Source organism: Rhinopithecus roxellana, chromosome 4, assembly GCF_007565055.1.
Source record: "Rhinopithecus roxellana isolate Shanxi Qingling chromosome 4, ASM756505v1, whole genome shotgun sequence".
In the NCBI taxonomy this organism is placed as follows: domain Eukaryota; kingdom Metazoa; phylum Chordata; class Mammalia; order Primates; family Cercopithecidae; genus Rhinopithecus; species Rhinopithecus roxellana.
In genome coordinates, this window is record NC_044552.1 from 117144260 (window position 1) to 117160811 (window position 16552).

The 16552-nt window shown below is 32.9% G+C and overlaps 1 protein-coding gene across 1 annotated transcript in view; it reads right to left on the reverse strand.

The window, feature by feature from the left end:
* The window catches only part of UFL1 (UFM1 specific ligase 1), a 33529-nt gene that overhangs the window by 10232 nt on the left and 6745 nt on the right, over positions 1–16552 (reverse strand). The window contains exons 6-12 of the mRNA XM_030928966.1: positions 15986–16116; positions 10628–10686; positions 8581–8727; positions 7437–7612; positions 6175–6354; positions 4353–4473; positions 2008–2130 (exon numbers count right to left, since the gene is read on the reverse strand). Of these exons, the coding sequence (XP_030784826.1) occupies positions 2008–2130; positions 4353–4473; positions 6175–6354; positions 7437–7612; positions 8581–8727; positions 10628–10686; positions 15986–16116 (937 nt within the window). The remainder of the gene's footprint in view (positions 1–2007; positions 2131–4352; positions 4474–6174; positions 6355–7436; positions 7613–8580; positions 8728–10627; positions 10687–15985; positions 16117–16552) is intronic.

Consider the following 16552-nt stretch of genomic DNA (forward strand, 5'->3'; position numbering starts at 1 on the left):
GATCCTATATTTTAGCTGAGAACCCAATTTCATCCTCCATTTCAGAGATTACAACACAATTTTTTTTTCAAAAGCACTGAAATTACATTTTTAAAGGTAGGATGGTTTTACTACATTTATAGCTCCTTTCAATAATAATCTATTCGCAAAAGGAGTATCACATGCCTCATTTAACAATTATTTAAGATTACAAATATTAGAGAAGTGCTTCTTTGTAATGCTTCTTCACCCACATGCCTAGTACACCTGGGCAACAGGAATATTCACTTACCAGTGAAAAATTAAAATTCACAATGGATAGTCTTAATCCTATTTGAAATAAGGATAAAGCTAGTAGTTCCTATAAAGATATTTTTCCTTCAATTAACACTGTTTTACACACATGAGGAACAGTAGTTATTTCTACCTATCGCAGAATACTTTAAAGACAAATCTTAAACAACTGTGCTATTACAAACAGCAAGTAGAACATTAATAGCTGCAGGCACATCACTTGATATCTACATCTTCCAGCTATAGCTCGCATGTAATGAATTCTGTGAAAGAGGGAAAACACAAATCTCAACTTCTTATCATTTACAGTTTTTTTTTTTTTTTTTTTTTTTTTTTAAATTTTCATTTAGGTGGGGATAAGGAAGAGGTGGTATCATGATTTCATTAAGTTTACCTTTTTTAAACAGAAACATTAAAAATATCTTAATTTTAATTAGAAAAACAAAAGATGGCTCTTGCAGACTTTCTTTGCCAAGCACTAACAAGTCTAGGAAAAGAAAGATGCATATACTTAATTATCTCTCTTACATGTAAGCAACCAACCTGTTAGGTGTTACTATGAAAGTAAAAGGTACATAAAATTAATGTTTCCTATTTAAATTTGCAAAAGTCTACTTTTCAAAAATACCCTAATACTTGTTTTGCATGGCAGTGGAAGACCATAAAAATGATCACGGTAAGGTGAAACCATGCAAAGCTTTCTTAATAATCAATGGGAAAAATTACAATTGGTCTGTGGCCTTTAAAAATTTTTGGTAAACATTAAAAGCTTTTACTGTTGGTTATAAATGTATAGGAAAATGAAAAGTAAAACTAATGTTTATAATTTAATATGCTGTATTTTAATACATTAGAACATGAAGAATGAAAATGTTTTATTTCTGTGTAAAATACTTATCAGGAATAGTTTGAACAGTGTTTGCTTTCTTCTTATTATCAATTAACTTGCAGTATGGAGCAAGTACCTTTCCTATGCCTTATAAATTGTCATACCACTTTCTAACTCTGAATCAGCTTCCAATGTTTTATCCCTTGCCTTTTCAATGTCTTGGAATATCTCCAAGAATTGTAAAGTTTTTGCCCATTTCACATCTTCTAAGATGTTTTCATCCTTTTTGTCATAACCACTTTCCTCATTTTCTTGAACAATGGCAGTGTCAACATTCCCACAGTCAGCCATTCCCTCTATTAACTCCATTTATGCTTGATTCCAATTTTATTTTCAGTGTTACCACTTTTCATTTCTTTGCTTGCGCTTTTATCTTTGTTGGCCAATTCTCTTTTTGATTATCCATTTCTATAAAATATCACAGCGTTTATCACTGGGAGACAATTAGGCAATACAGCTACATGCTTTGTTGTTTGTGCATAAAGAATAACCAATGTGTAGTGACCAATCATTGACAAACTATAAAATGAGTGGTGTGATTGTCACAGATCATGATATGCATCTGTTATTTATGTACTGATTTGTGGACTGAAGAGCAGGCAGTGAAATCTGTACTTTATACAATACTCAGTACCAAAGTATCTTTGTATCCAGTATTTAAGATAAACGGTGTTGTTACTGGACTGATATTATTTAACTAAAGTGTGGTAACTGAAATTTGTGCCACTGAAACTGCAAAACAAGGACTTCCTGTATTAGCATATATACTTAATTACATACTTCTTAAGAAAATATGTTAAAAATATCACACATACACCAAGGAAAAGTAATGAAAAGCTACCTACCAGTGTGGGATGATTGAGTTTCATCATCACTATCATCATCTTTTCTTCCTTTCTTCTTGACTTTTTTAATTTTGTACTCTCTGGCATTGCCTCCACCTCCTCCTCTCACGCTTCCACTGCCCTCTGGTGGGAAAATGACATTAGTTAGCATTACTTAACTAAATCATCATTTTTAGAAAATAATGATGCTATATTGTTGTATTTAACTTTACAGCAGAAAAAATAAAGGTAAAATAAACTTTTAGACTCTTTTTAAATTTGGAGTTCCCTTATTAAAAGTTTAGTAAATCCAATAAATAAAAAATAATAATATATGAAATCTTTTGAGCAATGTACTTAGACTGACTGACTGCTCTGACTGACTGCATTCTCTTTCTCCTTCTCTAATGTCACCTCTTTTCTGTAACTCTCAATATTTTAACAAAAATCCATTCCTTCACTTCCTCTTCTACCTTCCCCAAAAGAAATGTGTCCTCCTTTGCTCATCTGTGTTACCACAGCCTCATCAATAACCTTCTATTACAAGACTTCACAAATTTAATTATTCTTATTTTGCCTTCTTGGTTGAAAGATTATTACCTGTTTTTAGAGGAGACATCCTGACTCATCTGCCACTCAACCAGATTATAAACTTCTGAAGAGTAAGGATCACGTGTCATTAATGTATATATTCTTTACAGAAATGCTTGAAACATAACACGTGCTCCATAAATGTTGACAATGAATATTAATTGGTTAAGTATAAGAGTATCATTACCTATTGACTATAGACTTAAAAAAATGAAACAAATGCAAACACTGTAAATAAAAATAAAAAATACTACTTCAGCATTTCCCTGCTCTTTGATATTTACATGTAAAATACCTACTCTACAAAATGGAATACTGATAATGGGTTTAAACCATTGAACATATTACAACTATATTATATTACTATAAAATAAGTAAAAGATTAGTCTTTTTAATAAAATAATCACTAAAGATCTTTTTCTAAATTCTAAATAGATTTGCTTTAGATTTCATCATATCCTAGAATTAAACTTCTATTAATTTATTTTCCCTTGCTTTGAAAATAAAAAAAAAAAAAATCTATTTTCAAAAGCATAAGTCTAAAGTGAACAAGCTTTTTACATTTGGCACTAAGTTTCCTATGGCAGGGGACATTCATGATTGACATGATTCCACACACTGTAATTAAACAATTATAATACAATAGCATTATCACTGAAAATAAAACAACAAATGACCCTTAACTTTTAATAAGAAATAAAATATTAAATAGACTAGTTATACTGACGTAAGTCATCAATTAAGGCAAATTTATAACTGTATCTTCAAATAATATGATAAAATATCCATAGCTACGAATATTACTGTGATTTATTTAAGTAATTTATTAATTTTCCTGGAAGAATAGAGAAATTTCATAATGCTATTGAAAGGTTTTACAGAAAAAGATTTTGGATGAGGAAATAAACTATCTCAAAGAATTAGGAGTGTATTTATTAAGGAAAAATGCTGAATATTGAATTTCTTCAGTTCCGATAAAGCACTAATAACACTATTCCTACTATAAAAACTATGGAAATACATGTTACTTTTCCAACGCAAATTACAAGCATACCAGTGATACCTAGAATAATTTCTAGTGACTTTAGAAAAAGAAATATAAAAATATTTCATTGAGAAATTCTTTCATTTAATAAGTATGTTTATAGGACACTTAAAATATATCCAGTGGTGCTTTGGGTATGTAGCAAGAGTACAACAATAAATGAGATCAACACGGTTCCCAAACAATAAAACACAACATGGTGATAAAGTGATGCAAATAAATTGACAAAATGAGGCGGCAGAGAGTGACTGTGGCTACTACTCAGAAGGGTTAGGAGGCCTCTCTAAGGAAGTGGCATTTAAAGTCGAGCTCTGAATGAAAGAATAAACCAGTTACTAAAGTTTGGGAGAGGGCATTCTAGGTAAAAAGAACAGTTAGTGTAAAAGCTTTGAGGTGAATATGACCCTGGCAAGTTTGAGAATCAAAAAAAAAAAAAATGGGCTACTGGGCTGGAACAATGGGGAAAAACAAGAGATAAGCATGATGATAAAATTAAGTTTTCACACACACACACACACACACAAAAACCAGAAAACATAATCACCAATATTTCCATTTTAATATATCAAATTTAACACATTAGCAAAATATTTGGTTGGTATTAGCTGTTTAAAGGTAAATCAATAAAATAAAAGGCCTTTCAAAGGGCATAATAAATGTGATAAATGCAAAGTTCACTGCAGCAAATATAAAACTTATCTTTGAATATTCCTTGTTAACAATTTATTACCTGTTGCTTTCCTTCTTCGCTCATCTTTTTTATCCTTTTTACTTGTACTAATGCTTTCTAAAGTGGAGATTTGTTTCAGATCTTCTTCGGTGATTAAATGCACAGGATTATTTTTCATTTCCTAAAATAAAACATGGTTTTTGGTAGGTAAAACATATAGCATTTCCAAAAGCATAAAAGTTGTTTATATACTCACTAATTATGGTTTTGTTGCTTAGAAGAACTATAGAGCTTTGTTTCAGAGCTGTCACTCCAAGGGAAATGTTTCTCCTTGCCCAAAATAGGTCTCTTCCCTTGCTGCTCTTGACTTTTTTTGTACCCATTATTAACTAATGAGAAATCCTATCCTGTCACTTAACAACTGATTACACAGCGGCAATCAGATGCAATCCTCTCCAACTGTTACTGGCTGGTTTTACCACAGCTTAATCGATGCCCCATGCTCCTTCGTTTTTTGAGACTCCCAATTCCAATGCCACCTGGATACTTGAGATTATTAAAGATAATGAACCCTCCAGCCCCTACTCCACCCAAATTACCATATGTGAGTTGCATAGTAAGTTATATAATCTTTTTTTTTCCCCTCTGGACTCATTCTTAATAATCTCTGCTTTCCAAAATTTATAACAACGATGAAGTATTTCCAAGTTTGGATACTGATTCTTTCTGATGGGATAGGGTCCTATAATCTCTAGTGACAGAAGTATACATTTATGATAAAAACAGTATTATTTCCTTTTTGTTTTTCTAATGGAAAATGCTTAAAATGTTGACAGTTCACGTGAGATAATCACCTTTTTCTGAATTTATTTTTGTGGTTAGAGGGAGGAGCTCAAGGAAAGAAGAAAAGTGATGACCATGTTAAATTTTTACTTGAGTAAAAAATCCCAAATAAAAATAAAAGTCATTTAATAACTGGTAGTTAACATGGAACGGATGTTTTACATATATCCCTTATTTATATTTATTCTTTCCATAGTAGGCATCATAATCCTTTCTTTAAAGATAAGGAAACTAGAGCTCTATTTGTCCAAAGTCATACAGAGAATACACATTTTAAATTCAGGTTTGCTGACATCAAACATGTATATTTTTTAATCTTCTCTGCTGCTTATCAGGTTAAATGCAGAAGTTTATCTCATTTTTAGACTATTAAAGAGCTTAGAAGGAGAACAGCTAAACAATTTACATATTTAATAAGCCCTCATAAATTTATTAACAGTTTAAAATAAATAGGCCTATTTTACCTATTTGAGAGCAGGCTTAAGGAGGTGATGCTGCCAACTAGAAACATGAACTAAAGAGTCATTAACACAGACCTGGCATGACCTCTATTTCAAAATACTTTGACAGCAGCTGCTCTGAGGAACTAATAAATGGTAACAAAATTTCTTTCTTCAGTAATTTACCCTGTCTGTGTACCCCAAATAGGAAAAACTACTGAGGCTCTGCTAGATTAATATATTGTGTATTGATTGACAAATACACTGTATATTTGTACATATCTACAGATACTGTTTTTTGTGCATTTTGATGTTTTAAAGTTGGACCAACCTCTGGACACTTAACTGAAAAGTGTGTAATTTCATTTATGTTATTTTAATTTATAAAGTCAGTTCACCAACTTTTAAGTCAGATGTTTTGATGGGAATAAGAGAAAAAACAAATCTGGGAGAGAAAATAAAAAGGAATGATACATTAAAGGGAAATAATAAAAGATATCAAGTGTTCACTTTTGCTTATCCCATTTTTCAAAAGACATCAGATGATTCTAAATTGAAAATATCATTAAGATTAGCAGATAAAAGGAAATCTGGCATACCTTTTCAGCCTTCTGGTGCATCAGCTCACGGAACAGTTCTGTACAGTCATTTATAAATTTTTCACTGACTACAACAGTGTCGCTAAAGACTACAGCTGAGGCCTGTTTGCTGAATGCCCTCATCACCTGCTGAAGCAATATGGCAGCATCTTCAACTGATAAAGAAGTGGGCAGCAGAGGCTAGAATTACAAACAAAATAAAAATAAAGTATAAATGCAATATAATGCAGTGAAACCATTTGCTATATACATATATGCTCTCTCTAGGTGATCTCATTAAGTCCAGTGGCTTTTGGAACCATATTTATGCCGATAACCTCCAAATTATATTTCTGGTTTCATCACCACTCTGAGCTCTGAAATCATATATCCTATTGCCTACCTTCCCCACTTCTATGCCTAACAGACATCTCCAATTGTTCAAAACAACACTGAAACCTACAAGGCACACATAGTTCGTCTTTCTCACGATGTCACAAACAGTCCACCAGAATATCCTGACAACCTTCAAAATGTATTTTGTCATAACTCTTTCTCCTATCTGAAATTATCTTACTGTTTTCCTTAACTACCTCTCCCTAATGAAAGTGTCCCTCCTAAAGACAGCAAGCTTGTCTGGCTACCATATCCCCAACAAGTATTAATAGAATGGTGCCTGGCACACAGAAGGTAGTTTTGTTAGATGAATAAAAGAACACTTAAATCTGTAATCTTTAGGACTTTCATATCCAAAACAGAGAACTTCTGCTTTATAAAGAGGGTCTGGGCCCGACTAAAAAATAATGGATTGGCCTCATTTATTTATCTTTACCTACACTTATCTTTTTGGCATACTGAAGGGCAAGTCAACATTGAACACTGAAGTAAACACTATCAGTGCCAAGGCAGCCTGTGTTAATACGTTAGAAGAGATTAATGGATAAGGAATAAACAAATGCTACACAATGCCTGATGCCAGTACAGCTGTAAATGCTTGGAAAAGATGTGAGAAGTCTCATCAATTCTTTATCACGATTAACAGGAGTGTTACACTGTTTGCTTGTTTGTTTTGAGATTTATAGAATTCTGGATATTGACTGTCCACATATAGTAGGTCACCCGAAAGACTTTAAGCCTAAAGATTATTTTTGTTATAACAATGATTAGAATTTGCCTCCAAAGCCAAGACCATCTTTATGTATCCTAATTTCTAAATGGTTAAATATTAGTAAAATATCAGTTGTCATTGGTTTAAAGAAAAGGGAGGAAAAGATAAAACATACCGCAATATCAACCCATGTTCCAGAGCTGATGGCTTCTTCTACTGATGCTTCCACTTGATCCACAAGTCCTTGACCAACACAAGCTGCTTTCAGAAACAAGAGTTGTGTAGTCTTATATCTTTTCTTTATGTAGCTTACAGCATCTGGGATTCCAAGTCTGGATAAAGCATCAAATTCTACAAATACATCACAAAGTTGGATTAGAATTATCAATTACATGTAAGACAAAAGTGAAAAATACAGACTTAAAATTACAGCCAATAAAGTTATTAAAGATATCTACCTTCTTACCTCCCTTAACTCCACCCCAAATAATCATGGTTAAGAAAACTAGTTATAATGAAGTTCTAATCCATGACTATAATTGAAGAAACTGAAAAGCACATCTTAAGAAGTCAAGAAAACATAAGGAAAACCCAGTATTATACCATACGTTTAAATTGTTTATATACTAAGGACATACAGGTTTATTACTGAGGAAGTAATCTGTTATGCAGTTTGACTTGGATTATAAAATTGATTAAACTAAGCCATATATATATGTGTATATATATCTTATATATATGCTAATTGTTTAAATAACTAAATTCAGTCCAATTTATCCAAACGACAGTAGAACTTCAGACACAGAATTTAGAATAACTTCAATGTTTCCAAAGTATTAGGTAACCAATAAAAATACACATTGTAAATCTGATATTCAACAAAATATTTCTAAGATGATATATCTGAAAAACTGGGCAACTTCACAAAATGTAAGATATAATAATTACTTATATGAATTAAAAAATACTTTTAAGTTTATAGTGCCATCTTAATAAATGTAACTGGAAGATTGGCAGCAATTAGCACCAGCTTTTAGCCTTTTTACTTTATAATTGTTCAATAACTATAGAACTAAACTCAGTTCCAAGACCCATAGAAACTCACAGTGTGATTACTTTATACTCGAAGGGAACCACTATCATCTTCTGATCATACAGGACCATATATGTAGACTCCAGGGTTCCCATTTTTAAATTATTATTATTATTTTTAATATAACCCACAGATCAAAGGAGAACTCTAGGGTTAGTATAATACTTTTGAAGAATGAGTTTAGTGTTAAAAAGAAATTTTAGTTTTAAAGAAATAAGAAAGTTACCTAGATAGCCATTCTGCCTGAAAAAGGAATCCACCCAAGTACTCTGTGTCCTGGAGTAGATGTCAGGGACAAACACAGCTTTATCCTGTCTCCCACCAACCACAGTGCCTCGTAAACGTCCGCTATTAACAAGTTCCTCAAGCACAGCTTAAAACAAACCCACATGAATACAAATAAATCAGAGCGGGTATAAATCTTAAAAAGTAAAATACTTTATTATGTCATAATTTACTTATTCTTAACCTTTAAAAAAACCAATCTGAAGTTTAAATAGCAAAAATAAAGGTAGTATATTTTAGACAAAATTTTCCTGCCATTTATGAGAATATTCAGATTATAAATTCAGGGAAATTTTGCATTTTGGCAACTAGCTAAAGGTGTTGAACTTGTAACTCAAACTAGTTAATATTAACCTGAAATTTTTAGTTTGAGTAATTTTGGGGAAAACATAGCATGCCATTATCTATTTCATGATTCACTAAAAACAGATGATAAAACACTTGAAGAACAGGTAATACACAATTATTAGTGTTAACAAGTTCCGTTTTTTAATATTAAAAAAATCAAGACACCTAGACTATATTAGCACCAGCAGTGTGAAATAAAACTATGAGCATTTTAAAGAGTTATTACATTTCCACTGTTTACATTGAAGTAAGACATTTCAGTCCTACCTATAAGAACAGTATAATGCCTTGGTTAAGAGGATCAATTCTAGAATCAGACTAAGTCTAAACCTCAACTCTGCCACCCACTAGCTATGAAACACTAGACAAGTCATTGTCCTTATTTCTCCATTTTCGTTATCTGTGAAATGGGGATAATAACAGTATTATCTTACAGAATTGTTGTATTCAAGTAAATTGCTTGGAACGGTAGCTGGCAGGTAATAAAGACTCAATAATAATTATTAACTAAGTACCACTACCATCACCACCACCATGAAGTGGAAGGTGCTGCCATTAATACCAAATTTATATTTTTATTTAAATCATAACATTTAACATTTTGTTTTAGAAATTAAAATCCTCTAAAAAGGAAAAAGCAGATGGAAGGGAGCTATTCTAAGTGAATCAGCAAGCACATTCAAAAGATGATTGGCAAAAAGAAAGGCTAATGAAAATTAGTCTGTAACAGAAATAAAAATTAGTTTGTGCATGAATTTTAAAATTGCAATGTTGAGTAAATTAGAATACATCAAAAAAGTCCAGATTTCTCAATAGACTACAACACACAATCCTCAATTTAATATGACTGTACAATGTAAATCCATTCTAAATTCTGACCAAAGTTGTGAAGTCACTGTTATTTGAAGAACTTTACATTGTAATGAAATTACACCAACCCCTAATTACATAGATTCCAAAAAATTCAGTTTAATTTTAAATCAAACAAAAATTTTAAAGTTCATATTCTGAATATACAGTGAAAATTAATTTTTGGTTCAATACTTGATATTTCTTTTCCATTTTTCATTTTAGTTCTTACATTTGCACAGGTAATCTGAGTTGAAAGACAAAATCATTGCTTTTAAAAATTATTTCAGCAAAGCATTAAAAAACCCTCAAAACCTCCCAAGAGCTTCACAAACAACAAAGATAATGAACAAAGATTATTTTCGAGATAATATGTTGTTTGAATGATAAGAATATACTTTTATTGCTATCAACTCTTGGTAACGATTGTTAGTGAAACATGATTTACTTTCATATTAGATAATGTAGCAAAATCATAAGAAACAAAATAAAAACTATTCTTAATCTTACAATTTTAAATCTCTATATGTACATATATAATAGAGTGTGTGTGACATATATTTTCATTATAAATGCTTACTTTTTTTCATTATACTCCTCTAGGGCTAACCAATATTAAATGTGTGGTGACTATCACAGATAGGTACATATGTAAAACTTGATACAGAAACTTTTTTAAACCAGGAAATATTTTAGTTACATTAACAAAGAGGAAAAAGCATTAAAGTTAGTTTTACATTAATAGCCTATTCAGCAGCTAATTAAGTAAATATAATTTAAACCAAACTCACAGTAAAGAAGCTGCTCCTGAAATCCATATTTTGAAATCAAAGAATTCACAGCTGTAGGCCTTTATGGAAAGTTAAAAAAAAAAAACAAACTTCTTACTCATTATAGTGTTATAGATTAACGAACTTAAAAAATAGGATAATTAGAATTTAAGAAAAATACTGTTTAAAATTAAAAATAAAGTCAAAAATTACACCAAATTTTAAATCCTTAATTGGAATGTTGCTACTGAAATATCAGGGACATCAACTTGTACTTGCAATCAAGGATCAGTTTACATTCCCATTCCTCTAAATTCTCAGATTTCCATGATACGTAACTATTTGCCTTGGTCTTTAGGTTTTTCTTCAATGTTTTTTCTGTCTGGGAGGCTGGTTCCTTACTTGGGAATATTCAAGTGGATGTCATATGATTCTATTTTCGAAGAAAAATGAGATCACATGTGCACTGAAAATGTTTGGAATGATACGAGGCTAGATTAGGGTGACTGACTGAGAGCGATCCATTTAAAATTTTTTTTTTCTTTTGAGTATTTTCTATTTTCTGCAATGACTATGCATTTCTTTTGTTAACCAGTTTTATTGCAATAAGGTATAATTTAAATTACATAAAATCTACCCCATCATAAATGTACAATTCAATGATCTTAACATTTATAGAGTTGTGCAACCATTGCTATACAATCCAGTTTATAATGTTTTCATCAGCCAAAAAGTTATTTGATAGCTATCTGCAGTTAATTCCTGCTGCCACTCCTAAATCTCGACAATGATCTGTTTTCTGCCTCTATAAATTTGCCTTTCTAGCCATTAACATAAATGGAATTAGTATGTGCTCTTTCTGTGTTTCTGAGATTCATCCATGATGAAATATGCATCAGTAGTTCATTCCTTCTTATTGATGAACAGCATTCCCTTGTATGAATATACCACATTTTGTTTATATACTCATCAGTTGACAGACGGGTGAACTATTTCCAGTTTGTGGCTATTGTGGATAACGCTCCTATGAACATTTATGTTTTTGACTTTGTATGGATGAATGTTTTCATTTCTTTGGGGTGGACCCCTATGACTGTATCTCATTTATAATACCTATAGTTTTTTTTTTTTTAAGGTAAAGGATACAAGAAAATAATCTAGACTTTTTATTCTGATTACAATTTTTTTTATATTCATTTTAAGCCAGTATGCCTGTTTTTTCTAGTTAAGGTTAGTCTGTTTTCATTTTTAATGCATATAACAAAATGACTTAAGTAATTCTAACATTTCAATCCTCCATTATTGATGATTTAGGATATTGTAAACATTTTCTACTTCAAACTTGTGAAAGCAGAAACAGTTGTATGAAAATGAATTGACTATTTAAAACTGTGTTTTTGAGTAAATTACTATTTTTACCAAATTCTTAGGATCAATTTGCTTTTTATTAAATTGTTTTACTCAAAATTTTCAGCTATAGTATCTGGAAGCACGGCAGGGGCTTTAGTCAGTTTAGTGTTGCTATAACAAAAGCCTTGAGGCTGGGTAACTTACAAAGAGAAAAGGTTTATTTGGCTCATGATTCTGGTGGCTGGAAAGTTCAAGATTGAGCAGCTACATTTTTTGAGGGTTTCAAGCTGTTCCAATTTACAGTGGTAAAAATCACATAGTGAAAGAGGAAACAAAGGGGAAAAATCAAGGAAGCCATACTCCTTTCAACAATATGTTCTCTAGAGAATGAATGCATTCCCCTGAGAACAAGAATTCACTCACCCTGGTAGGAGGGCAATAATCTATTCATGAGAGATCCACTCCTGTGACCCAAACACTTACTAGGCCCTACCTCCCAATTCTGCCACATTGGTGATCAAACTGCAACATAAGTTTTAGTGGGTACAAACCACATCCAAACCATAGCAAACCTCCAAACCAACAAGGTCTAGGTCCTCTGTGAATTTTGCTCTCCTCTGTTTACCTTATAACTGTTACAACCTCTCATGTTTTTTTGTCTTTTGTTCCCTTCAACCCAAACACATCCTTACAAAAATGTAGAAGGTTCCTTGAAGGACTTCATCTTAAAATGTCTAGGTACCTAACTTATTGTGGGTGTTCAATAAACAATGAATTGAGTTGTGCAAAATTTCTAGCTTTTTTGTATGATGAAATTCTAGCTGAGTTTTTATTTCAATTTGGAATACAACGTATTTAGTATACCTACATATATCGTTCTTCTCACTAACTACTTCCTGTGCTTCTCTCTGGCTATCCATAACAATAAGAAATATCCATAAAAACAAGAAATATAAACTTTTTTAAAAGTCAGAGATGCAGGTGTCTCCTTTGAAGTTAGACTAGAGAAGTGGGATGGTTCCTTATTTTTAAGAGACAAATATGAAGATATGGTGCCTTAAATGGTACTATCTGGAAGCCACATAACCTAGAACATATTTTGAGGCTCAAAACTTATTTTCCTCTCATTATTTGATGGTACCTCCATATAGCGAAACTCAGGACTACTATGAATGAGAAAAACAGCTGATTTTGATGAAAATTACCATCACCACAATAATTAGTCAAAGAAAAAAGGTAAATATTTATAAATAGGAACAAAGACATTTCTAGTTTTTAGTTTTTGACAAAGTAATAAATGAACAGGGTACAAAAAAGTTATAAAACTGAAGAATCCCTCTCCATTCCTATCACCCAGCTACCCAGTTTCTCTCCCCAGAAACAACCATCCATTTCTCGTGTTAGGAGGGTGATCTGGTGCAGGCTGTCAGAGCCTACATGGAGTAAAGAGAACACCCACATGAGAACATGAGAAAGGGAGCTGGAGTAGCAATGGGAAACCAGTCACCCAAGGGGAATTAATCAAGTAACTAAATACATTAAGGATAATAGGAGTTAGATGTTTCCTAGTCAGTGAAGAAAGCTACAAACATGGAAAATAAGGAAACTAGAATGAAAGGAAACTTACGGTATTGGACTAAAATTGGAAGTATCAGCACAAACTCGCAGTTTCCAATACACATAGATAAAGATATAGAAATACAGATGTATAGAGGGGTGTATATACATGTGTATGTGTAACTCCTAGTTCAACGGTCCCCAACCTTTTTGGCACCAAGGACTGGTTTCATGGAAGACAAATTTTGCACGGACCCAGGTTGTAGGGGATGGTTTCAGGATGAAACTGTTCCACCTCAGATCATCAGGCATTTGGTTCTCAGAAGGAGCATGCACCCAACATCCCTTGTACGCACAGTTTACAATAGGGTTCACGCTCCTATGAGAATCTAATGCCACCACTGATCTGACAGGAAGAGCAGCTCAGGTGGTAATGCTGGCTTGCCCACTCTCACCTGTTGCACAGCCTGGTTCCTAATAGGCTACAGACTGGTACTGGTTGGCAGCCTGGGGATTGGGGGCCCTTGTGCTAGTTTGTCTACTCTGAGAGGGCCTGGGAGAAGTGAGAACCCAATAGTGGTAAGTAATGTAGTATCCAGATCTTGGTTTCTAAATCCCATACTCTACTAAAAGAAAGCAGAGATCTCTGGAGAAATGGCTGATTTGAGGCTTGGGACAGGGAAAGTATGAACTAAGCCTGGAACATCTTAAGCCAGAAAGAAAAGAAAGTTTCAAGAATGATGGGGGCATGCAAAAAGCCAACCTGCAGGCGCTACCACTAGCTACATCAGGGCCAGTATGAACATGTAAATAATGACAGCAGATTATAATCCAATAAATAGCAGACAAGCAACAATGAACATTCTATAAAATAATCGGCCTGTGATCTTCAAAAGTGTCAAGGTCATGAATGTCAAGGAAAAATCAAGTAAGTATTCCAGATTGAAAGTGACTAAGGACTCATATCAATTAAATGCAATCTGTGATCCTGAATTGGATCCTTTTTCTACAAAGAACATTATTACAATAACGAGTAAAACATAAAGGGGATCCAAGGACTAGATGGCAGTAATCAATCAATGTTAGTTTTCTGTTTTTGATGACTATATTATAGCTATATAGGATGATGCCCCTTTCTATAGGAAATACAGATTGTAGTATCTGTGGTGACAGAACATCATGTCAGCAACTTCCTCTCAAACTGGTCAGAAAAAATAGTTCTCTTGCACAGAGGAAGGGAGGGAGGAAATCATTTCATTAGAATACAACCTCTCCTTCTAGCCTTCTCCCTTTTGTACCCTAGTGACTTACATGCATTAGGTGCTCAACAAATGCTTGTTGATTGGTTGAATGACAAAAAGAGAAATCACTGTGGCTGCCACGTGAAATCACCTAAGATGACAGCACAGAACTGGGAAGAAAAGATGGCATGAAACAACACTTTAAAGGATAGTGAAAGAAAGAGCTAGAGAAGGTAACTTAGAAGATGCAGCCAAAAGAGATAAGAAGAAATTTAAAGTGTTATGTTTAAAAAAAGAATATTTCAAGGAGGAAGTTGTAACTGGAGTTAAATGCTGCTGTAAAGCCAAATAAACAGAAAGTATCCATTAGACTTACAAATATTGAGACATGAGTGCTATATATGTAGCAGAAGCTAGATAGGTGGGTTAAGAAGTGACAGAAGGTAACTGACACACTGAATGTAGATTTCAACTATCCAGAAGGTTCACTTTAAGGGAGGGAACAAACAGCATGATAGATGATATAGAATAAAGGGGTTCAGAGAGATTTGTTTTAAAATGGGAGACTTTTGGACATACTTAAATGCTGGTAGGGCCTATAGCCACTGAGATGAAGTTGATAACAGGACAGAGGAGATAATTAAGAATATAGGTTTTCTGAATTCTATGCTGGAGTCCGTTACACAGACTCAAATATTTCAGAAATTTTTATTTTAGAAAAGTCAGTGATTTTGAAAGTATCACTGTTATTCATTACAATTATAGAATGCTATAAAGTAAAAAATGTCATAAAATTCTCTAGCCCCATATGATGCCCAAAGAAGTTAGGTGACTGACTTATCTGCTCAAGGTCATGTGCCTATTATGTGATAAAGCTATGAACCAAATTCTTCTGACTTTAAATTGCATGTTCTTTCCATGATTCAAGGGTGACACTTATATACTGATCTGGGCAGCAGTTTTTAAACTGCATTCTGCAGAAGTGTACATGGGGTCACAAGGGTGGTGAAGGTAGGGAGAGGAAGGAGATGCGGACTGGAGAGAGAGGCTGCATTCTAGAACTCTGGAATCTCAATTTCTATTTTACAAAAACTGCCCTTTAATCTGTTTAATAAACTGGGTTCCTAAATGAGACTTTATTAAAACAAAGAAAAAGATTCAGCTGCTGGGAAAAAAATGCAAACCATGATCAAAGAAATGTGAAAACATATATACTTTAAAATATACTTACCGGGTAATGGCACTGAATAGTCCCCGGATACGTGCTTTATGTCGAGCTACAAAAGCTTCTGTAAAAATTACTCCTCTATTATCAAGATCAATATGTCCATTGATAATTCTACCAAGTCGCTGAGTTAGTGCCTGTGGGTAAAGATGTAAATTTTTATTAATTTAAAAGAAAAGAATTACACATATGCATTTGCATAGTTATACTCAAGTCATGCTGCATGCTGAGGTATCAATCATGTGACTGAGAAATTTTAACAAGCATAAATTATAAGATATATCAACTAAAGTGAAGATTCAGTATCTAGAAAAGTTCACTATCTCATAGCAGAGCCAAGAAATGAGTTAAATTGCTTGCTTACATATTAAAAGGTTGAGCTGTCATAGTAGCTCTTGTTAATGAGGGGTATTTCTAATATAAAATAAAAATGACTATCAATATGATGATGATTTGATATGATGGTTTCTAGATATGGGCAGCCTCCAATATATAGAGAGCCAAGACATACAAATGGGTCTTGGAGAAGACCCTTTCTGGAGCTTCTAATACTAACAGAAGTATAAATGTTAT